This window comes from Delphinapterus leucas, chromosome 16 (assembly GCF_059928025.1).
Source record: "Delphinapterus leucas isolate spDelLeu-1000000601 "Yukka" chromosome 16, BTC_Dleu_Yukka2, whole genome shotgun sequence".
Lineage (NCBI taxonomy): Eukaryota > Metazoa > Chordata > Mammalia > Artiodactyla > Monodontidae > Delphinapterus > Delphinapterus leucas.
Genome location: NC_143144.1, coordinates 49,966,719 through 49,991,061, shown reverse-complemented (window position 1 = coordinate 49,991,061; position 24,343 = coordinate 49,966,719). Strand labels below are relative to the sequence as shown.

Sequence of the window (24,343 nt, the reverse complement as noted above, 5' to 3'; positions counted from 1 at the left end):
ACTTCAAGATTTAATCAAGTCACTATAAAGTTACTGTAATCAAGAAAGTGTGGTAGGGCTTCCCTGGTGGCGCAGTGGTTGAGAGTCTGCCTGCCAATGCAGGGGACACGGGTTCGTGCCCCGGTCCGGGAAGGTCCCACGTGCCGCGGAGCGGCTGGGCCCGTGAGCCATGGCCGCTGAGCCTGCGCGTCCAGAGCCTGTGCTCCGCAACGGGAGAGGCCACAACAGCGAGAGGCCCGCGTACCGCAAAAAAAAAAAAAAACAAAACCAGAAATGAAACTCTGCCATTTGAAGCAATCTGGATGAACCTAGAGCAGGGGCCCCCAACCCCCAGGCTGTGGACTGGTACTGGTCCAGGGCCTGTTAGGAACTGGGCCACACAGCAGGAGGTGAGTGGCGAGTGAGTGAAGCTACATCTGCCACTCCCTATTGCTCCTCATTGCTCACATTACCACCTGAACCATTCCCTCCCTCACCCACCGCCCCATCTGTGGGAAAATTGTCTTCCATGAAACCTAGAGCATATTAGGCTTAGTGAAATAAGTCAGACACAGAAAGACAAATACTCTCTGTTATCAGTTACATGTGGAATCTAAAAAATAAAATAAACGAATGAGTATAATAAAACAGAAACAGTATCACAAATATAGGGAAAAACTAGTGGTTACCAGTGGGGAGAGGAAAGGGGGAGTGGCAAGATAGGGGTAGTGGATTAAGGGATACAAATTACTGTGTACAAAATATAAAAGCAACAAGAATATACAGCACAGGGAAGTATAGCCATTATTTTGAAATAATTTTAAATGGGATATAATCTATAAAAATATTGAATCACTATGTTGTACATCTGAAACTAATATTGTTAATCAATTATACTTCAATAAAAAATTATCTAAAGATTTTCTATAATAAGGTGTGAAACTTTCATCTTTCATATGCTCCAAAAATTTGTTTACTATTTGTATTTTGTCTTGTATATTTTGAACGTAATTTGTAAATGATTACGTATTCGATGTTTTTCTCTTCATTTCCATTTTTATGTTCAGTTTTATTTCTTTGCTTAGGAATGTCTTGTTAGGTTACATATGTTCATCTGTATCTTCTAGTTCTATTATCTTTTATTAGATATATGTAATATTAATCTATTACCAACTTGATGCCTGGTAATTGCTTCATGATGTGTACATAAAGTAAAACTTCTAATTTTTAATGTTTCCGTTGTAATTGGCTACCACTGTCAACTTTCTTATAATTCTGATAGCTATTCAAGTTTCTCTGGTTTCCAGGTAATAGTTTATCTGCAATTCAGGGTAACTTAGTTTTTTATTTTTTAATAGTTCAGTCTTATCCTTGCTTTTTATTGTTTCCTTGAGAACCTCCAGGGCAACGTTAGAAAAAACAAAGACTAGTGGTAATGGCATGAATCCTTGTCTTGCTCATCTTCATGTCCCTTTATAGCATTTGGAATGTGTTTTGACATAAAACTTAATATCTACTGAAGAGATGAGTGATCTAAAATTTTCTGGTGAACCAAGTATCTTTAATTTTCAACAATTTGGAATGTAGAATTTTTTGGCCCCCTTTCACAGATGGCGAAATTGAGGTTCAAAAATGTTATATCCCTTACACAAAGCCCGAGGGCTAGTTTAAGAAAATCTCTCCAAAACTCTTTTCCTATTATGTGAATAGTAGCCATTAAGGTCTATTGAAAAAAGCTGGCTCTGGCATCGCTGGTAAGCTCCGTTCGGACTTAGAATACTAAGCTAGCAAAGGTTCCAGCAAGGCATAGTTACCCTAGTAAGTTACCTTGGGCTGGGTCTCCGCGGTAATCAACACCAGCCCTGTGGCGAGGCGGGGTCTCACACTCTAACCTACATGATTTACAGGTTTACAGGGGGCGAGGGGCAGGCTGGAATTCACAGCTTATCGGATGGGGCCAGCCTGTCTTGGAAGCCAGCTCCTGGCCCTCAAACCAAGGGGAAAGCCAAGGTTTGCTGGTCTTCAGCGCTTATCATCCCCTCAGCCCCGGTCGCCTCCTCTCCGCCCCCTGCAGGCCAGCCGAGGAACTGCTCAAGGGCCGGGTGGGGCCCGGAGCGCGGAGCCGACATCTCTAACCCGCTGAACTTTGGCTGTTCCACCTACTGCAGGCTGGCCACCCCGCCGCGGAGACAGCGGGCCATGGCGCGGGTGCTGATCGTGGGCGCCGGGCTGACGGGAAGCCTGTGCGCAGCGCTGCTGAGGAAGGCGGCGACTCGTCCTTTGCACCTCGCTGTGTGGGACAAGGCCGGGGACTCAGGTGGGTCGTCTCCCGGCCGAAACGGGGGGGGGAAAAGAAGCCGGCGGGGACCATGGCTTCTGAGGTGGCGTGGCCCCTCCCGGGGTAAGTCTGTGAAGAAATTCCAGCAGCTCGGCGGGCTTCTGGTCATGTGATCGGAGACTTCCGGCGCCCGTAAAGCCTGAGAGGGCGCGCGGGTGGAAGCGGCGACCCCGGCTGGGCTGGGGGGTGGGGCGGGAGTGCCGAGAGCGCTTCAGAGGGCGGCCTGAGCGGCCTGGGAGGGATCCTGACTGGAGTTTGCAAATCCTGGGCCTGCCGCTGTCGCTAAGAAACGGATTTTTTTCTTGGCCGCTCTGTGCCTTGGAGGCTTATCTCTAGATTATGAGAATCCTCAAGTGCCCATTGACCAAGACTTTACGAAGATTTAGTTGACAGCATCCTGTCCATCTCCTGAAATCTGACTGCAAGAGGGAAAGCATTCGTTGATTCGTTCATTCTGACGTTTCATTCATTATTTTGTTTTCTTTTGTCCGTTCGTTCATTCCTTTTACTCAGATAGGTAAATAGATGCCTCAGTCACAGTGCTGAAGGGTGGCGCGTTATTCATGAGTTCTTTTAAAAAAATATCTCACACTCAGTGACCAAATTGTCTCTTAATTACTTCCTGACAATGTTAGATGACAAAATCTTCGGTATAAAAAAACGTTTTCTAGATGTCTGTAATCTGGAGAAAACAGAATATTTAAAAATATATTATTATGAAAGTAAAAAATTCTTTTAAAAATTTAAAATGTTTCCTAAAACAGTTCTAAGTAATCTATTTGTGGTAACCTGGGGTGAATAGCGTCAACTGCAAAAGGTTCATTCTAATGCACTAAGACATTTTCCTGGGGACTAATTCAAGGGGGAAGAATGACCACAGCCAGCAGTCCTCATAATCCACAGAGCACAGTGGACTTGGGTGCCCAGTACATCACCTGCACTCCTCATTATGCCAAAAAACACCAGAGGTGAGTCAGTTGAAAGGGGTGGAATCAGTCTTACTGGTTGTAGGATGTAAAAAGATACAAATCATCCATTTTTAGCAGGGTTAAACTTTGACTCTTGTAATATAGTGAAATTATATTATCATCATTGATCGTATTAGCAGTAAAAGGTTAACCTGAGTAAAGCGGGGAAATTGTAATACATACCTCATCCAATTGTTGTGACCATCAGATGAGATGTTGCATGGAACATAGTAAGGGCTCAATAAGTAAGAGTTCATATGTTGGTGCTGAGGAAGAGGACAGATAGCTGTGATGGAAGTCAATCTTAACCAGATTTAAACCTGGTGTATTGAATATCTTTCTTTTGATTTTCACTGTCTTTAATTTTGAAATATATGAGAAAACAGACCTTTGACTAAGATTAGCAAAAGACTATGGATTCTCAAAACATTTCCATTCTTCACCTGAATTATAGTTTTTATTAACATAAAACATATGTTGAGTTGTTCATAGAAGATTTCTAGTTATTATTTAGGATTGTAATCTCTAAGAATTCTTGGAAGAGACTATAGTATTTAGAGCTAAGTATAGCTTATAGTTATGTTATACATATTGATTTATTTCAGTTTTTATGATGAACTGTTAGCTCCTGGTGTTTTGAAGCCTCTGACCTCTCCTATTGAAGGAATGGTGATGAAAGAAGGAGATTGTAACTTTGTGGCACCTCACGGAGTTTCTTCAATTATTAACCATTACTTGAAAGAATCAGGTGAGAAGAGAATTTTTTCTGCCTTCTTTTAAAGTTAGCATTTTAAAATAAAAGTTATACACATAAGTAAATATTAATGCTATAAAGAAAGTTATAAAATAAAGTAAATGTTCTCCTACTCACCACTCAATAGCTAGTTGTCTTCGCCTAAAGTAATCATTGTTTCCAATATATGCTTCCAGAAAAATGTTTATGCATCTATCTATTGTTCTATGTGGCTGTCTCTATTTACCTATTCATATATTTGTATATATTCTTTTTTAAAACAGAAACGAGCTTATTTTACATAAGCCATTCTATACTTTTCTCATCTATGTTTATAATAACTCAATCTCTATCTCTATCTAAGTCTATATATATCCTATTGGTTCTGTTTCTCTAGAGACTCCTGACTGATGCATAATCATAGAGTGAATCATATCTTGGGTCTATTTTCATATCAGCAAATTCAGTGTGCTTCATTCTTTTCAATGCCTGTCCAGTATTACATGGTATGTGTGTATTGTTATGTAGTTAACTGTTAACTTTCTGGTAAGCATGTAGATTGTTTGGGGGGGATGAGGGGTTGTTTTGGTTTATGCTAATACAAATATTACTGCAATGTTTAACCCTGACATACTTGTGAAAGCATATCTGTAGGATCAGTTCCTAGCAGTACAGTAGGTGTGTCAATGGTATGTGCATTTTTTATTTAACTAGGTTGTGCCATCTCTTCCTCTTAAAGAATATCTCATCAATAGTGAAGGAGAACGTCTCTTTCCACACATCCTGATATTATGGAAATTTAAAAATTTTGCCCATGTGATGGGTTAAAATGGTATCTCCTTGTGTTTTGATTTGCATTTACTTAATTATGAGTGAGTTTATGCATCTTTGTTTTGCTAACCACATCTGTGCTTTTTTTTTCTTGTGAATGTCTTATTCATAACCTTTGCCCATTTTCTATGAGGATTTTCATTTGTTCTTTATGTTTATTATAAGTGTTTTAAAATGGACTTTTTTGAAAAAGATGATAAATAATCTTGGATGATAAATGATTTATTTTTTAAAACAGAAATAGGCTTCTTGATGAATCATAAATAATTGCCCAACTGAAGAGCACTGAGGAAAGGTATAAGGCTGAGTATTTGTTTTGTTTCATAAGCTATTTCTAGAATAATTACTGTTTTTTTTGGTCTCCTTCATCAAATATTACTAATTGGGAACCCTGAGAATCCTTGATACTGGGCATGGGAGGGGCCAGTGAGATTGAATATACAACATGAGGACATAGTAAATACCATTCTGGGTGAAGCCCTTTCTCCATCTAGGATTTAGTCTATGATGGTGTATTCATCAGGATTTTCCAGAAAAACAGAATCAAGAGGATATATATACACGATATATATATGATAGAGATTTATCGTATAGAATTAGCTTATGTGATTTTGGAGGCTGGCAAGTCTGAAGGTCTGCTAGACCCAGGAGAGTTGATGGTTTAGTTTCAGTCCAAAAGCCTGAGACCCCAGAGAGCTAAAGGTACCGTTCCAGTCCAAAGGCTGGTGAGCCTGAGACCCAGGAAGAGCTGATGTTTCAGTTCAAGTCTGAAGGCAGGAGAATAAAACAATGTCCCAGTTAGAAGGCTATCGTCTTCGAACTGAACAGAACAGAACATAGGTCTGTTCTCATTTATTGTCTCATGTGTTCACATTAAGCTTATTACAGAGAAAACTGCGTTTATTGACATCAGTTTTACCTACTGCCTGTCTTACTCCTGGGAGGGTCAGCCTTTCTGTTTTATTCAGGCCTTTGATTGATTGGATGATACCCACCTATGTTAGGGAGGGCAACCTGATTTATTCAGTCTACCAATTTAAATATTAATCTCTTCTAAAAACACCCTCACAGACATACCCAGAATAATGTTTGCCAAATATATGGGAACCCCCATGACTCAGTCAAGTTGACACATAAAATTAACCATCACAGATGGTGACAGCATTTGGACATTTTGTAGAATGTCACCGTCAGCTTCATATATTGCCACCATACAACTTTAAAAAAAAAATCTCATTTCCATCATGATTTTTACTTAACCCAAATTAGATGTGCATACTTACTAAAATTTCCAAGTACTTACTAATTGTATTATATATCTAACCATCCATGCATGCATACATCCATTCATTCAATAAACATTTACTGAGTGCTTACTATATACTGTTTTAGGCACTAATGATACATGAACCAAAGTCCCTGCCTCATATAGCTGAGGGACACTCCTTGAATACATTGTACCTACACCCTTTTGTGTTACATGTTTGGGGGAATATATGCTTTATTTTCCAATTTTGCTTTGGAAACTCTTGGCAGAAGAGGTCATATTTAATTATTTGTAGCTCAAACAGAATCTAATAGTACCTTGTACATAGTAGGTAGGTATAGTGATATAGATTTAGATTTCTAAGATATATAAATATACATATATTCATTCTAATTTAGCCAATTCTTTGTAAAAACCTATTTATTCTTTCAATTTGTACAGTCTGTTCAGAGTGTGAGTACTTTAGGTTTTCTTATCACTATGTAAAATATTTATTTCAAAAGTAACTTTTAAAAAAGAATTACATACTACTGGTAGAAAATTTGGAAAATACAGAAAAATAGCAGGGGAAAGTGTCACTATGATATATAAATCAACAATAAGTCCATTTTGTGACATACTTTCTGCTTTTTATTAAAATGAGTTTTTATATAATTGAGTTCAAGGTCTACATATTTTGAGTGTATGTAAACTTTTTCTTAGTTTATTTAAATATTATCTTTGTACTGCTTCAAGAGGTCTTTCCACCCTCTACCCAGATCCATTATTAGAGGCTTTGTAGACCCTATCTATACCATTTAAAATTTTATAATTATATCCATTTAAGCATTCTTTAAACTTCTTTAAAGCTTTCTGTGCTATAAATGGTTTCTATCTTATTTTAGTTGTTTCCACAATATAAGTCGAGAGAGTCCCTGTAATCAGAATGACCTGGATTCAAATTCACATTCTACCACCATTTCCTAGCTATGTAATATTAGGAAAGTTTTAAAATCTATACCTTGGTTCTTTCATTGGAAAAATGAGAGCAATAACAGTACCTAGTACTAAGTTTTGTGAGGAATAAAGGATATAATGCACTCATTGTCAATTTAAGCAAATAATAGGCCACGTACATAGAAATCTCTTGATAAATGTTAGTTTAAAAAATGGTCTACTTGAATGAAGCTGACCTTTGCATGTGCTCAGCGCATAAGAACCCAAATTGCCAAGTCATTCCAAAAAATACTCTACATTTTGGGATCAGTTGAGTTCACAACCCCACAGTCTGATGGTCCAACCAGTTTTATTTAGTTTGGGACTAGACTTCCAGGGAAATTATCTGTATTGGGTATGTCTAATCAGGTATGCTTTAGAATAGGTTCAACTCTCTAAAGCCAATATTTAAGTAGACCAGTTTCCCAGAATAAGTAGTAAAGGGCAGGAGGAAATAGGCACATGCCTCTTCACCTTATGGTCTGTTCTCATCATGTGTTCACATTAAGCTTATAACAGAGAAAACTGCGTTTATTGACATCAGTTTTACCTACTGCCTGTCTTCCCAATTAATACAATCTTCTTGAGTAAGTAAAATGTGCTTTTTCTGTTGTTTTACTTTTTTGGTTGTCATTGTTGGCGGTGGGAGAAATTCAAAAGAACAAAAGCTACTCTATCATTTGTTAAGTGCTATTTATCTGATACTATGTTAGGCTCTTAACATACATCATTTCTAATTCTCATATAGCCATTCAAGGTGGTTATCATTCTCCCCATGTGCTAATGAGAAAAATGAGACTCCAGGAGGTTAAGTACTTTGCTTATGGTGGCTTAACTAGTAAGTGAGAGACCAGCACTCTCTTTAAGCTGACCCTGTTGTCATTTCCTTTTAATGATCTCATGGAGGACAATGAAAGGGTCTCATACCTATGATTTAACATATTTTCCTTTCCAGGTTTTCCCCTACAGTATGAGAGACTGCTCCCATCCTACCCTGGTTCTACATGTCAATGGACACCTGGCTCAAGAGAACAAACTCATAGTGCCCTTCCCCTAGTCCCCCTCTTTCATTGGTTAGTCCCTGCCCCAGGGGGAAGGGGCTACTAAGGAGTAATGCCATTTTACTTCTTTATGCAAACAGGGAGATCAGTCACCTGCTGGTTCCTGCCTATGACCTTTAGACAGTGATGAACCAAGTCCTTTTGCTTTTGAATAAGGCCCATGTTATTAAATCATTCATAGGAGGATGAATTTAGTTTCCAGGACAGGGTGAGCATCTTTTATTTAGTTTGGCCTACCATAGGAAGAACTGTTGCTGCATTTATTTGTTTTTATTTTACCGTCTACTTCAAAAGGGACATTGACTAACAATCAAAAGTCAACATGGGCAATGTAACTTGTCAAAGTTGACAGGATCGATTTATTAGAAAAGATGGTTTAATTTGCAGATACTATCAGCTAGTGTGATTTCTTTCTAGTAATATATAATTTTTATCATTTTCTCCCCTTTTACTTTTGTGTTTACTTTCTTTCTAAAATTGATGTAAGACAATTAAGGCTGGGCAGTTCTGTCTCAAAATTTCTCCTAGGCGGGTGATCATGGCACTCATCCATAACAGTGTCTGTCAGAGAGAAGGTAGAAGATAGCCCAGGAGGCTTGGATAAGCACTCCGCAGTTTAAGCAGTGCATTTAGTTAGACATTGCTTACATCTCTTCAGGTCCATCTCAGCAGTTCTGAACTGAAACCTTTTGTAGGAAATTATTGGAGGAAAATGAATTTAGATTCTCTCTCTAAAATGGAAGAAGGCAGGGGATACACATTGAATAAATAAATAACAGAAACATATTTGCCTTTGTAAAATGGCTAAAACTTCTTTGTGTTCTGATAGCTTTGTAGTTATCTGCAGACTTTTTTATTTTTATGAAATATGTGCTGGGGAAATAGTGGTAAATAAAACACATGGACCTTGCCTTTGTTAATATAGAGTGTAGTGGGGGGAAAAGACAAAAACTAATTTCACACACATAAAAAGGGTACATAATAAATGCTAAGAAGAAAGAGTGAGAGCCTTATGAGAGAGCTATAATAATAGGACCTAAACTAACGTGAGTTTGAGAGGAGTGAGGTATGGGAAATGTGTCAGGGAAAGCATCTCTGAGGAGCTAATGTTTCCATGGGTACCTGAAAGGTGAGCAAGAGTGAACTAGGCCAACAGCTGAGTGGTGAGAATTGCATGCAGTGGGCATATCAAGTTGCAACTGTTCTAAAGTAGGAGGAAGATGGTGCATTTATGGAACGAAAAGGTCATCATGACTGGAGTGTAGTGAATGAGGGAGAAAACAGTAAGAGGTGAAGTTTAAGAGTAAAGCAGGAGCCAGATCATAAGGGGCTTTGTAAGCAACGTTAAGATTTTATACTTTATCCTAAATGCAGTGGGAAACCACTGAAGGATTTTATGCAAGAGAGGGATATGGTCAAATTTACTAAGCTCAGATTGAGAGATATTATCTAGTTCTTTAAGTGTTTAAAAATGATTTTCCAGAGCCTATAGATTTGGTCATGTGGTCCTTTCAAAAGTTATTAGTTACTTTCACAAGGAAATGCCACTTTCCCTGAAACTGACTCCTAGCAATTGGACAGGAAAACTTCCTGGTTAGTCAGAGCAGCTATACCATTGCCCCTAACTCTTGGAAAATGCTATTTTTTGAGTGACTTTGCCAGTGGTGGTGTTAGATTTGGGTCTATCTATCTACCCCAGTGGTCTCACACTTTAAAGTACATGGTAACAAACCTGGGGGCTTGTTAAATGCAGGCTACTGGGCCTGATCCCCAGATTCTGATTCGGTAGGTCTGGGTTGGGACCTGAGAATTTGCATTTCTAACAAGTTCCAAGGTGCTGCTGGTGCTGACTGATATACATCTTGCAGAACACTTTGGGACCCCTGGGATATATGTCCAAGACGTTTGACTGGATATGGAGAATTTCTAGTTAGTGGACTTCAATTCTGTTAAACACACACACCTACTCACCACCAAAACCAAAACCAATGTAATGCTGTTTTCAAAGGGAATATTATGTGAAAACACAACTGAATGAAACATATAAAGTCAGTTGACTTAGTTGAGGTCCCAGTCAGGGCCAGGACTAGAGTGAGGCAAGTGAGGGGTGAGACCTCCTAATCAATAGAACAGAGGGAAGTGGAGCCATTCTGGTTGGAGTAAAGGAGATGGTGGGTGTGAGTTGAAAGCTCCAGTTATTTGTGCCTTCCCAGGGGAGGGGCCTTAGAGAAACCCTCAGGCAAGTTGAAGCACTATTTAGAAGCCCTTGCTCTAATCTTTGAGCAGAATGATGCTAATTGCCTCAAAGAGATTGACCCCTGGGCCTCGTTGTGTCTACTATATTTGCATTTGATTAAAAAAATTTGTAATTACTATGTTGTAGAGTTATTCAAGGGAATGTGAAAGATGTAAAGGTATATGAAATCTGGAGACCTGACATGGACGAGCCAGAGAGAGTATGTTGGGATAGATAAGACATATCTAAAGCATAGAGATACTTTGGATCAATGTCAGAAGGAGTGGTAAAGGCAGTGGTTGTCGAGATGAGAAGGATCACATTGAGCTGGAGTAGCCGCGGACAGGAAGCTTCATGGCAAAGTTTGGATTTAAGCTGGATGTTTAGTGGCTAGGAGCATGAGGTGTCCCATGCAGTGATGGACAGGATCTTTCATTGTGCTTTTCCCCCCTTATTCCATTTTTATTTACTTCTTTTCTATTCACGAGGCCAAATAAAAGTAGATTTGCTTTAACATCAAATTTTTCTCACAACTGGAATGTGAGGTAAGTACTAGTATACCAAGGAGACTTAATGATCCAATTATATTTTCCTATCTTTCAGTTTATGGTTCATAATTCATTCTCTTAAACAAATATTGATTAAATACCTAGTACATGCCAAGTACAATACTTTATATGCTATATATAGAAAAAGCAGGCATAATTTGTGGCTTATGGAGCTTACAAATTAAAAGGGAAGAAAATATTAATCATATAACTACTCAAATAATTATTAAAATATCTTTGTGATAAATGCAAATAAGGGAAATGCTATGAGAGGATATTCCAGATTGTATTTCTCTTCATTTTGATTCTTTGTCATAAAGGTAGTTGATCCATCGATGAGACTTGGATTTCTCTTCAGAGTTTTTTTTTTCAGGTTTAATAGGGAATATTGATACTTTTAATAGGGAATATTGATACTTTTAATAGGGAATATTGATACTTTTAATAGGGAATATTGCTCTTTCTTGGTATTACTAGAGAGAATTCTTTACAGCTTTACTAAGGTGTATACTTGCTCTACAAAGATAATGAACTTTAGAGTCAGGTGGATGTGGATTTAAATCATGGCGTGACATTTCTAAATCTGTTTCCTTATCTGGGAAATGAATTGGTATAATGTATATCAAGTGTTTGGCATAGTCTTGACATACAGTAGATGATTAATGAAAGATATCTATGGTTTCTATTATTATTAATTGTAGTAGTATTATTATTTTTTCCCCAGAGCAGGCATTGTTAGGGAGGTCCAAGGGTGCCAGAAGGGAGGGATTCCCATTAAATGAGATAGAAAGTAAAGAAAGTGAAGCCCAGGGGCTGTACAAGAAGAACTTTTCCATTTTATTCATCTGAGTGGATCCAGTTTGTGACTCTTCTCTTCCCTCTCATTCGTATGGAAAATCCTGATTATGTGAATATGATTTTGCTTTTGGAACAGGTGCTGATGTCTACTTCAGACAATGTGTGACCCAGATCAACCTGAGAAATGACAAGTGGGAAGTCCTCAGGGAAACAGGCTCCCCTGAGCAGTTTGATATTGCTGTCCTCACGATGCCAGCTCCCCAGATTCTGCAGCTTCAAGGTGACATCGTCAACTGTGAGTCTCAGCCTGCACTGTTTACCTTAGGGAATGGGCTCCCTTTGAGAGAGCGTGAATTCAGTTTAACTGACTTAGCAAAGGGTATATTAGGGATTCTACTGATTTGCATGTTTTAAAAACTGACACTATGGTCTGGTTCATTATATTAGTCTAGGTCAAATTGAAATCCAGATTTTTAAAAACCCAGTTAAAAATGGAATATTTCTCTTTTTTTCCTTGCCTTTAAGAAGTAAGTATTTTTGATGGAGATGTAGTAGTTTGGCCCAAAAGAAGAACAGTCTCTTTGTGGCCATTCTGGAATAAAGGAGGTTTTTATGATATAAGCATTGATTATGTGACAAGCCTGGTAAACCTTACCTTGGATCGTTCTTGAATGTGAGTCTCATGTTCTTCCCTGACTGTGATTTGTTGACTCACCTTTCACCTGGCTTCTCCCACCTCCTTTTTAAAAAAACAGCTTTGAGACTAATTCACATACCATACAACTCATCCATTTGAAGTGTATATTTCAATGGTATTTAGTATATCCAACGACATACTGCAACCATTCCCACACTCAATTTTGGAATATTTTCATCACCTCAGAAAGACACCCCATATCCTAAAGCTCTCACCTCCGTGCCTCCATCCCCCATCTCTGCCTCCAACTCTAAGCAAACAGTAATCTATTTTGTCTCTATAGATTTCCCTGTTACCTGGATTCTTAAGAAAAGCTTTTCTAGAGCTCTGTTTTGTATCTACCTATGCCAGGTTTAACTGATTATTCTCCTCCCTTTCATCATGTCTGACTGGCCCTGACACATCAAAGTCATTGATTTCTGGAGGATACCTCATCTTGCTTTGAAGTCCATGAGTTATAACAAAGCAGAGTCTGGTGATGGTGGCAAGGCTTTGGGGATGTGACATGCCTGTAGCTTTTGACTTGGTGGCATGACTGAAGTGATATTGGATTTGATTGAGAAATAGCCTTTTATGCCACTGTTAGAAAGAAAACTGGTAATGAATATCATTTATAGATCCTAGATTTAGAACTGTAATAGGGATTGTTCTCTGAGGAAGAGTGTAGCTGCATATTACATGTTGAAAGCAGTTTGACTATCAGTTCTACCATGCAGTAGCGATATATAGCTTCTTTTGTTGTACAGTCTGAGACATATAGAAAGGATTGGAATGTTTATTAGATAGCTATAGGCAAAGTAAAAAACAAATTTCAAAGATCTCTTTCATGGGTCTACCTCTAGTGTGTTGCCAAAGTCACTTTAAAGTAGGATAATTTATTGCCTCGGATTCTGTAATAATTGGATTGATTTTGAGAGTGTTAAATAACATACTGTAACTTAACTAAAACACAGTTATTGGTTAGTATATTTAGTGGTACTGTAAATTACATATTCCAATTTTTTAAAGCTACATAGTTTTGTATGTGGAGACCCTTCAATGTTGCATTTATTTCTCAATATTTGTATTAAATGACATATAAAATATAATACCATGGCATAGACTGAGTCCTAAGATGTTTAAGGGCCTGCTAATTAATAATTTTATTTAGATCATCTTTATCCTTATTTTTTGAGTAGCTGAACTGTGTTGGTCTGAGAGAGATAACTTAAATTCTTCTACTATTATTGTATTTCTGTCTTTCCTGGGGTTTTGGGAAACAAATTTTTTTGCTTTATGATTTTTTTGATACCACATTATTTGATTCATAGTATTTCTTCATTAAAATTTACCCTTTAACTTAAGTTCTTTCTTTAGTGTCATTTTCATTTTGTTTTGCTTTCGTATCATTCTTGACTGATAAATGAGATGCTCATTGTTTTATTTTCATTTGTCTGGTGCATCCTTTTTACTTTTAGCCTTTCAGAGATATTTTATTTTAGAAGTACCTCTTTTGTATTTGGTTATCTTTGAGTTGAGTAATTTCATAAAGATATATCTTATTGTTAATAGTTTTGTGTCAGTTTTTCATGAATCGTGTTGTGCATTTTGTATTTGAAGGTTCAGCTTTTCCCTTATTTTCAGCTGTTTCCTTCTAATACTTACATGACCATCTATCTATATCTGTTCCATTTATTATGATCTCAGAGTATCTTAAAAAATTCAAAGTATCTCCCTTCTGTATCTGCCGTTTGTCTCAACTCACTGTCAGTTTTGGTCTTTGCATTATTTTTATTTTCTATTTCTAGCCTTCCTCTATGTCACTCATGTAGTTTTCAAATGTGTTCCTTTTGCTCCCTTCCTTGAGATATTGTTTCAAAGAGGTCATATATTCCTTCACTGTTTTCAGGTCATTGCCTAAGTGTTTGTTGAACTAATCTGCTTCCTGGAAAAATTTTTCTGATATGTATTTTTCATCAGCTCATTTGTTAGGTTCTGTATGTTCTGCTGTCTTCCTCATTTTCTCTGCATAGGTCCCTGTCTAATCATTACTCATCTTTAAATGGGGCCATTTCTGTCAATTTGTGAAGGAAAGTGTTGTCACAGAAGGCCAGACATTTTAGTTAAAGTATATTGAATAAAATTTGTAAATATTTAGCTGTGAACTATTAAATGCTAGTGATCATTAATATATTTATTAACATGGGAAGATATAAAAATATTTTTAATTTAAAAAAGATAAAAGGATGTATTGCTATTTCTTTTCTATCTATCCAAAATAGTTTAGTAACATTGTTATTGCTTGAAGATGATTTTCATCTTCTTTGATACAATTTTTTGAACTGTCATAACTTTAAAAATAAGGATAGTTTACTCTTATTATAAAAAATGATAATGGTGACACAATTTTAAAAAGTGTATCATGCTGAAGAGGAAATAGATCTTTTTTCCTTTTCTTTTTTAGTGGTGGGATATGTAGGCTCTTTATGATGAAAAAGTTTAAGAATGATTGACTTAGTACTTTTGATTAAGAGTAAGGATCTTTGGGGGGTTTTACTGGCTCAGTTCAGAATTGGACCTCATGCAAGCAATTCTTTGTTTGCTTCATTGTTATGAAATAACCCATTTTAGCAGTAAAGGTTTAAAACAGAATGTCCTAACATGACCCTTGAATACCTGTGGGTCTAAAACAAAGGGATTAAAAACATATGATTTCTATTTATCTTATAAATCTCAATAAGGACCTCAGTATGAGGAATTCATGTCACCTCTCTGTTTCTCGAGAACCTTAAATACACTCTTGCTTGTTTATTAGACATCTTCAGTTTCTGTGAAAGACCTCCATTTACAAAGCTATCTATTGCCATCTAGTGGACGCAGTATATATTGCAGTTCCCCTCCAAATTTTTTTAACTAGAGACTATGAAGATGACCGAAATATAGGCTATAAAACTATGATATAATTCAAAAAACTCCATTCACACCAAGAAATAAATTTAGGTCCATGATAATTAACTTACCCAAAAGTTCATAGCTAATTAGTGACAGAACTAGGGCTGTGCTACAGGTCTCACATTCATACAAACTATAAGCAGCCCTGTGTCTTTGGCTTTCTTTGTGCTTGTCTTTTCATTCTCTCTGTCTCTCTTTTTAAATCATGTCTACCCCTTAGAATCAATATAGTACCATCTCTTACATGAAAGACTTCCCTTTTGATTACAGTGTGGTCTGGATTTTCCCTTATCCATCCTCCCTTTCCCTATTTTCCTTTTTACAAAAGAAACAGAACTAGGGTTTTTTTGGCAATTACTTATTACACTTACTACATTCTCCCAGTTAGGAGAACAGGGAAGCTTTATGAACTATATAGTTAACCTCTTATGATTCATGATTTGCCATCTGGTTCTATAACAGTGCTACTCTCTATATATGAATATTATAAAAACTAGCTCACTTAATCCTCACAACAATCCTAATTACTATTATTTCCATTCTTGGTGGTGATGCTGAGATGTGAGCCTTAGTAGTGTGACTCCAGAGCCCACACATGTAACCACCGTTATACACGGTGTCAGACTACCCTAATACTGATTGTTTCATGTATTTGTGAGTTCCCGCCGTGTCCCGCTCATTTTTGATCACCATGTTTTCCAAACTTGCCTCATGAAGATTGAGAGTTGAAAACACTTAAGGGGCACCTTTGAGAAGGTTTTGATTGCTAGGGTTTGGGTCAGGCCCAGGAATCCATACCTTTAACAAGCACCTTATGGGAATTTTTTCCTCCCAGTTAGGCCTGTTTGGGACATTCTGCCTTATCAGATTTTATTATGATTCTTATATTCCAGTAAGTTTCTTTCCCACTAAACCATAAAATCCAGGAGGAAAGAACTCCTATAGACCACCGCATCCCCACCCAGCATCAAGTACCAAGGTGCATGCAGACCCACACACCACTATTATTGTTCAGTCAGTATCTGCCAAATGGCTGAGCATCTGTCTTGTTTCCCAACTTGATTATAAGCTCCTAGAATTCAGCTAATCTTAGAGTCTACTGGTCCTGGCTTGGTCCCTGAGTCACGGTACTAGGATGAAAGCGTGAACCTTGGACGGATCATAGAATTTTAGGACTAGGAGGAAGCTTGAGGCTCATTGCTTCTTCCACCCCGATGAGGAATTTAAGACATTGTCTGCCCTGTACAAGTTCATACAATTTATTAGGGGCTGGACAGGAGAAAGTATGGTCAAGAAAAAAGCAGGCGCCTTTCAAATATCATTATTGTCTTGATTTCATGTTGCCTACACACTTAAATAGAGCTCTTCATCAACTGTAATGGAACATCTGGGCCTGAAATCCACAAACCTGACTTTCCTGCCATAGTTCTTTCATACTCCTGCTAGGAAAGTGGCAGAGGCAGTGGAAAGGATGTGGGATAAACAATGTAAAATAAAACAGGTGGGATGTGGTAAGTGATTATGAGGAATGAGGAGCATGGAAAATTTCTTTTCTCTACATCAGACCGCCTCCGACATAGGGCTCCTCAGGTTTTCTTCCACATGCTTATATTAAAGGAATGCATTTTTTTTTTTAATTTTTTTTTTGCGGTACGCGGGCCTCTCACTGTTGCGGCCTCTCCCGTTGCAGAGCACAGGCTCCGGACGCGCAGGCTCAGCGGCCATGGCTCACGGGCCCAGCTGCTCCGCGGCATGTGGGATCTTCCCGGACTGGGGCACGAACCCGTGTCCCCTGCATCGGCAGGCGGACTCTCAACCACTGCGCCACCAGGGGAGCCCAGGAATGCATATTTTTAAAGGTCTCCTAATGAATAATCTTCCTTTATAGTTTGGTATGCTATCTCACATCCTTAAAACCAGAATGCTAATTTTTTTTTTTTTTTTTTATGAAACGAAAGGAAAGAAGGAATGAAGGAAAGGGAGGGGAAAGGAAGGAAGGAAAAAAGAAAGAAAGAGAGACAGAGACAGAGGCAGAGAGACACAGAGAGAGAAGGAGACAGACTGGGTCTGGAGCTGGACTCTCCGTGTGAGAGCCACTGCTCCTATCCCCGTGTAGACTCACGTGCATTCCTGCTCTGACCAGATGAATCCATAGAGGTGAGAACCATATTCATCTGAGCAGAAACATGTCAGTAACCCTCCGGGGAGAAAATGTGCTAGTCCTGCCCTACCCTTACCCCGTAAAACACTGCTAATTTTGGGCCAAAGCCCTCAAGCCCCCTAACATTACTTCAGAAAGCAGACAAAAGTGTGGTCCATGCTGAGCATGTGGCCACAGATCAGGAGAGTAGCCAAAAAGAGAGTTGAGAGAGGCAAGGAGAGTCATCTAGCTGGCCTCCTTTCTAGAGGAATCCTGGTCTCCTCTGGGTTCCTTGAATGAACCACACATTCTTCATCTGTGTGTTTACTCACAAAGCTCCCGTTGCCTGGAACAATTTGACACATCCTTTGTGTTCTCTGTCCTTCAGGATCTAGCTCTGGGCCTCTGAGTTCTTCAGAGCTTCCTGGGGGCTCTGTGCTTCAGGGAAAGCGTTCAGAACCTTCTCTAGCACTTGGGTTTTATACTACTTATTTAGCATTGGCTACTCTGTGGAGGGAGTGAAGAATGTAGACTGACAAAGCCAGGATTCGCAACCCAGCTCTGCCACTTACTGTCTGGGTGATTTGGGGCAAGTTGCTTAACCTCTCTGAGCTTCGATTTCCATGTTACTAAAATGAGGGTAAATAACATTATCTAACCACATAGGATTACAGTGAAGATTACATGAGGTAATCTGAGTAGAGGATTTAGAAGTATTAAAGTTAATGTTCCCAGTAACTTTTTAGTGTTTGTGACTTTTTACCGTTAAGGAAAAGGTCTGAGATGTCTATTTAAAGGGTTGTATGCTTGGTGTTGGGGATTAAACAAAGGTGGCTATTTTATTTTCAGGGTTTTACAAGTAGGATACATTACAGACCTATTCCTTGTTGTGAAAGAACATGACAACTGCCTTGAAAACTCTACATTAATTAACTTTTAATTAACGAACTGATCACTTTTTTAACAGGAGTAAGTCATTTTTGGAGCTTTTTCACAAGTCAACAGCGACATTTTTATGAAAGCCACCTCTTTTAGAGGGAGGTACAACCTCACTCCCTCCTTCACCTCTTCACCCCACACCCCCAAACCTGTACCAGAGTAAGAGAATAGACACCTTGTCATAAGATCTACCCCCACCTGCGTGACTTCCGTGCACACTGTTCATAGGATCACCCATACCTCTGAGGAAGCATCATTATGGGAATATTTCCTAAGTGTCCCCATGTTCCTGACATTTTTCTAAATGCTAACTCAAGTAATTTAGAAGATGCCATGCCCATTGGCCAGGTGTTCTCATGAAGCTGTGTGTGGGCACAAAAATAACAGATGAGCTTTACGTCTGACCATTGTAAAAGTTCTGTGTTAGGGGAAACTGATGTGAAAGCATTTTTATAAGATGATGTGGTCTGAGCTCTTGGTTATGAATAAGCAAATGGTAGTGGGGGAGATGTCTCTGTAGATGATTCATTATTATCAGTCAAATGTGTGCCCACAAAAAGGCAGCCAGAAAAATCCTAGTAAGGATTTTGGATATCAGTAATAAGGATATTGGAAACACAGTGAGAAACGTTACTTTGCCCTTGTGCAAAACAATGGTGTATTTGTATCCAGAATATCGTATGGTCATCTTGAGTTAAAATTTACAACACTAGGGTGCAAAGGATCGTCTGTTCCTTCATTTCTCTAAATATACAAATTATTTGCTTAGAGCATCTTTTTATCCACCTGACAGGAAACCCACCCTCAGTCATCATTAGAGCTGCCTCCCTTCCCTTTGGGATCACACAGGAGCCCCAGGCTTTTGTAGTGCCAGAAAACAGGGGAGGTGTGGGGTGTAAGTCCATAAGGTTGCCATCATTATTGCTCCTCCTCTGCTGTGTGGGGCTGGGCCAGCCCTGGTCCTCTGACATGGGTTAGACACATTGCCTTGTGTGGACTCAGGGATGCCTTTCTAGGGATAACACTGTACTGACACTGAGATCTTTCCACTGCTCTCCAGGGTGAGAGACATGCTTCAAAGGCATTCTGCAGCAAGATCCCAGCTGGGCTGGGTATACAAGTGAGAGCCAGGTCTCTCTCTCTCTCCCCCAAACCCCTGTCCCTTAAACATTTCATCTCCACTCCCTACCTACTCCCACTTTCAGGAATCCACTAGCTGAATCCAACTTAAGACTCTGAAAAAGAAAGACACTTCACTTTCGCGTGTCTGTATGTGAGGCGGGAGGCATCCCAACCTTTAGAAACACAACAGTGAGCATCTCTTTCATAGATTGGAGGGTGGAGAAAGGAGAGTTGATTTTCCCTAAATGACTTATTTTGGTGAGTTCTTTAATTTCTGGTTGCTATATTATAGCAAAGATGTAATAAGCCTATAGGTCTCAAGAATGCAAACTATAATAACTAAAGGATGCATACATGAATATAGTCTAAAAGAAATGAAAAATCCTTTATCTAGAAATATAAAACTCCACAGCTGTACAATGGAGATTTACAATGGCAATAGAGATATATGTATACATATACATGTATATTTAATTATAAATTAGGAGAATCTGAAATTGTTATTAAAATTCTAGAATACAACCACAAAAAGAAGAACAGAAACCTTCAAGCCTTAAGGTACACAGTTTTAGACTAAGAAAATGCCACTTTACTTCAAAGTACAGAAGTTTTCAATCCAATAAAATATTATTTATTTGACTGCATCTAAAAAATGCTTACTTGGCTTACATTTTAAAAATTGAAACACTTGTTCGCCTGAAGTGTAGTCATTTAAAAGTTTCAGTAAATTCACAGATGGTAGGTTTTTAATGAACTATTAAAAATCCTAGGGGTACATTTTTAACTTTCTAAAGATGTCCTAGTAAATAACCACTTTCTCAGTAGTCACCTATGTACTCTCCCCCTCTTTTCTCACATCGGTGCTCTAGCAAGCAAAACAGAGCTCCTCAGGCTGTCACCTCACTCTGTTTTCCTTTCTAACCTCTGGCTACATACTCTGGTTTCAGATATTCTACCACCAATTTGCACCTTAATGCTGTACTTGACATACACAAAATTGTTCAGTATCTTTCTTCTTTTAATGTTATGTGATTTTTGAATTTGAATTTTATTTTATAATTAATACACTTTATTGATGAAAAACTTGAAAGTAAAAAGAAAATAAAATGCATTCATAATTCCAGCCCCATGGATCTTAACCCAGTTAATACATATTTCTAGGTATTTTTAAGGTAGAAATAAAATGTTTTTTTTACTTTATAATATCTTAGGAAAATTTTTTCAATGCCAGTGAATGTTCACATTTGTCATAATTTTTACTATATAGTGTTCTATTCTTTGTATTTCCCTTTATGTATTAAACCAGTTTGATGAACATTTAGGAGGTTTCCAAGTTTGCAAAGTGTAGCTTTGATAGTGCAAATCTGAAACAAAAATTTTCTGCACTAAACTCCATACTGGATGTAAACAGTTATTTTCATATAGAGTAGAATAAGGTCCTCTTGATGACTTTTGTTCTAAGTTTTCTTTGTTAATCTGATGTTTTATTTCTCTCTGTGTGCCTTAGAATAAGGTTGCATTAAAAAATCCTGTTGGACTACTGATTTGAATTGCATTGAATTTGAGTGTTAATTTAGGAAGAATTTATGTCTTTACAGTACTGCATCTTCTCATCCAAGAAAATCAAAGTTCTCTATTTAGGTATTTTTACGTCCTTCAGAAAAATTTTGTAGCTTTTATCTTAAGAACTTACACATTTCTTATTAGGCATATTGGGGAATCTTTTATATTTGTAGAGATTGTGAGTAATATCACTTTTGTTGTTTTATGTTTATTTAGGTATTTACAGAGAACACCACCTAGCTGAATTTTTAAATCTAACATGAAAAGTCTGTTTCTTTTGATAGGAGAATTCAACACTTTTACATTTATTGGAATAATAACTATATTGTATTTATCCTTTACATCTATGTCTACTTACTTATTTTACTTTTTTTTTCACTTTTTTCCACTTTCTTACTTGCCAGCTTTATCAAGTATTTCTTATTCCTTTCCTCACATTATTTATAGGATCTACAGTGCTTTGTCATTCCATTAATGGTCATCTTCTTATCCCTTACAAACACACTTAAATTTAAACATATCCCATCTCCCTCCTATTTCTCTCTACCTCATTCCACAAATATTTTTTGAATGTCTACTGTATTACATTTTGTTGGGTAAGTTAAAAAAATTAAGTAGTCCTATTTTTTCCTCTCCCCAAGTATATTTTTTATTACTTTAAATGACAAAGCTGATTAGTAATCTTATAAAAAATGAAGGAATCCAAAGTTGAATTAGTAATTCATCCCTGTGCTGTCTTCCTTTCCCATTCCCTGGAGGTAACTGATGTTAACAGTGTAGTGAGTGCCCTTCCACCTTGCTTCAGGCATATGGGCACCTTCTAAATGTATTGTTTTGAAATTGGCATTTTAAATTAATTCCTTTGGATAAATACTTCTAATTTATTTCTGTTTAACAGCTGCATGATTTTCTCTAGTTTGGGAGTACCAGAATTTAGTTTTTCATCTCATTGTTTATTGATAGCATTCATGTGGTTTCTCTTTTTTTCCTATTTATTCCTGTTTATTGCTAAATTGGGTGATAAAATACCAACATTGGAATTTGGGGGTCAAAAGCTCTGTATGTTTTAATACATACTGCCGTATTACCTTCCAAAAATTTTGTGATGATACTCATTCTTAATGTTTGAGAATGCCTGTTTTTCTATATACTCATTTGCACTGGACATTTTTAATGTTTTATTAATCTTTTTAAGATTTCTGCCAAATTGATAAATGAAAACAGGTACATCATTCTTGCTTTAATTTGCATTTACCTTGACTGAAAGTGAGATTGAGCCTCATTTCATAAGTTTATTGGACATTTAGATTTCCTCTTTTGTAAATGTCCTGGTCATCTCCTACACTTTCTTTTCTAGTGGGCTATTTGTCTTTTAGGAGCATTTTATATATGAGATATTAAAGTTTTTCATATGGTATTACAGATATCTACCAGACTACCATTTATTTGTATTTTGCTCTTGTTTATGTTATTTGCCATAATAATTTGTTAAGATTTTTATTTAGTCAAGTCTATCTTTTCTTTTATAGATTTCCTGACTTGCTAAGAACTGTTTCTCTCACTCTAAAGTCATATAAATATTATAAATTATATTTTAATAATTTTAATTCTTATGCTTTACATTTAAATCTTTATCTATTGACATAATATGTGTTTTATAAGGTATGAGATATGGATCTAGCTTTGTGGGCATTTTCCCCCATAGTGGTACCAATTTTACCAGCACCATTTATTTAATAAGAGTTTCTTTTTCCCACTAAATTGAAATTCCACATTTGCTATATGATAAGTTCCTTACATACTTGCATCTGTTTCTGGATATCTATTCTGTTCCATTTATTTACTCCTTTGCCAAACCATCACTATTTTCTTTATAATCACTTTGTGGTTGTAACTCATTTTTAAGGAGTCTGAACTATATGGGTGTAAACATGAGGAAGTTTTATTTTTTCCTGGAACTGCCCTCACACTTCCCTATTTGAACTCCATGTCTTTCTAGAGAGTGAGTGCCTTAATGACATCTTGATCATTTGCTCCAACTTTCTAGTCACTTTTGGCTGTTGGAATAGTCTCATTTTGGTTTTTAAGACACAGCTGTGTTTATTTTTGAACTTCAGTGCCAGGTAGACCTGTATGTGGTACTAGGGGCTTGTGGCAGAGTGAATTGTGGGGTCTGTTTTATACACACACCCCTTCAGTCTGTCTTTGAATATCTACCTACCCCCACCTTCAGACTATATTCTCCAGGAGACATTGATTGCTCCTATGACTGGCAGCTTGTTGGTGGTAAGAAGGTAGCCTTGGCTTCCCTGCGCTTCATTCCTGTTGTCTGATGCTTAGTGTTGGTTCCATGTAGACAGTGTGTGGTGTGTTTTCTTGGCCCAGTGGGCAGATTTCAGCTTCACACTGAGCCTTTCTGGGGCTGTTAACAAACCCCTCCTATAGCCTAGAGGCAGTGAAGTCAGCACACCAGCAGAGCTTTGCCCCAGCCCCTGCAGGTTCTGCAGTTCAGCAAGTACGTAGTCAGAAAACATGGTCCTTGTCAAACCTTCCTGGAGCTCCCTCCCCAGGGTTTGTTTCTGAATTATCCTCTGGGGACCTCCTAGGAAGGGGAATCACCTCCTCCCAGCTCACAGGATTTGGGGAAAAAACTTATCTCCAGGAATATGACATTCCTGAGAGAGCTTTCATATCCCCTTGAGTCTTCTTCCTATATTGACTGGGTAGTGGGGCTCAGAGCAGTAAGGCCAGTTCTTACTGGTAATTTCTCAGAACTCTGAGAGCAGATGGCCAGGTCCTTCTCCAGTGGCTTCTTTATTGCTTTTTATCCCTAACTTTACAGAGAGCCAGGATAAAGGAGCAAAAATACTATTACAGTTTTAATGTCTGGAAGGCAAGAATTTCCTTACTATGCTTTTATTAATATATCCCAATTTAATAATAACCATGCCCCCATCAAAAAAGTTTGCTTGTTGACCTCCCTCTGCCCCGCTTTAGCCCTCTGCCCGGCCTTCAAATTCAATTTAAAACTGCTTCCACAATAATATCTTCCCAACCACCAAGACCAGGCTATTTCTCCCATTACATGTTAGCCTAGTTTCCTGCGCCTCATGTTTTAACACTATCACAACTGTAATTAACTAATGGCTTAATCCATTGTGCAATGTGTGTCTTTCCTGGTAGAATTTAAGAATATAAAGCATAAGAAGACAGGAGC

At 37.8% G+C, this 24,343-nt stretch overlaps 1 protein-coding gene across 9 annotated transcripts in view; it reads left to right on the top strand.

The window, feature by feature from the left end:
• The first annotated feature begins 2,065 nt into the window (after positions 1 to 2,065).
• RNLS (renalase, FAD dependent amine oxidase) overlaps positions 2,066 to 24,343 on the top strand; it is a 322,501-nt gene continuing 300,223 nt past the window's right edge. For 3 of the 9 annotated variants that reach the window (XR_016388107.1, XR_016388109.1, XR_016388108.1), the window contains exons 1-4: positions 2,072 to 2,296; positions 3,180 to 3,285; positions 3,891 to 4,033; positions 11,871 to 12,029. Coding sequence is in view for 6 of the 9 variants with exons in the window: in XM_089897869.1 (XP_089753995.1) it covers positions 2,179 to 2,296; positions 3,180 to 3,285; positions 3,891 to 4,033; positions 11,871 to 12,029 (526 nt within the window). In the remaining 3 variants the exon portion in view is untranslated. Of the gene's footprint in view, positions 2,297 to 3,179; positions 3,286 to 3,890; positions 4,034 to 11,870; positions 12,030 to 24,343 lie in introns of all 9 variants that reach the window. The other 6 variants (XM_089897869.1, XM_089897870.1, XM_089897871.1 and 3 more) reach the window with 6 other exon arrangements.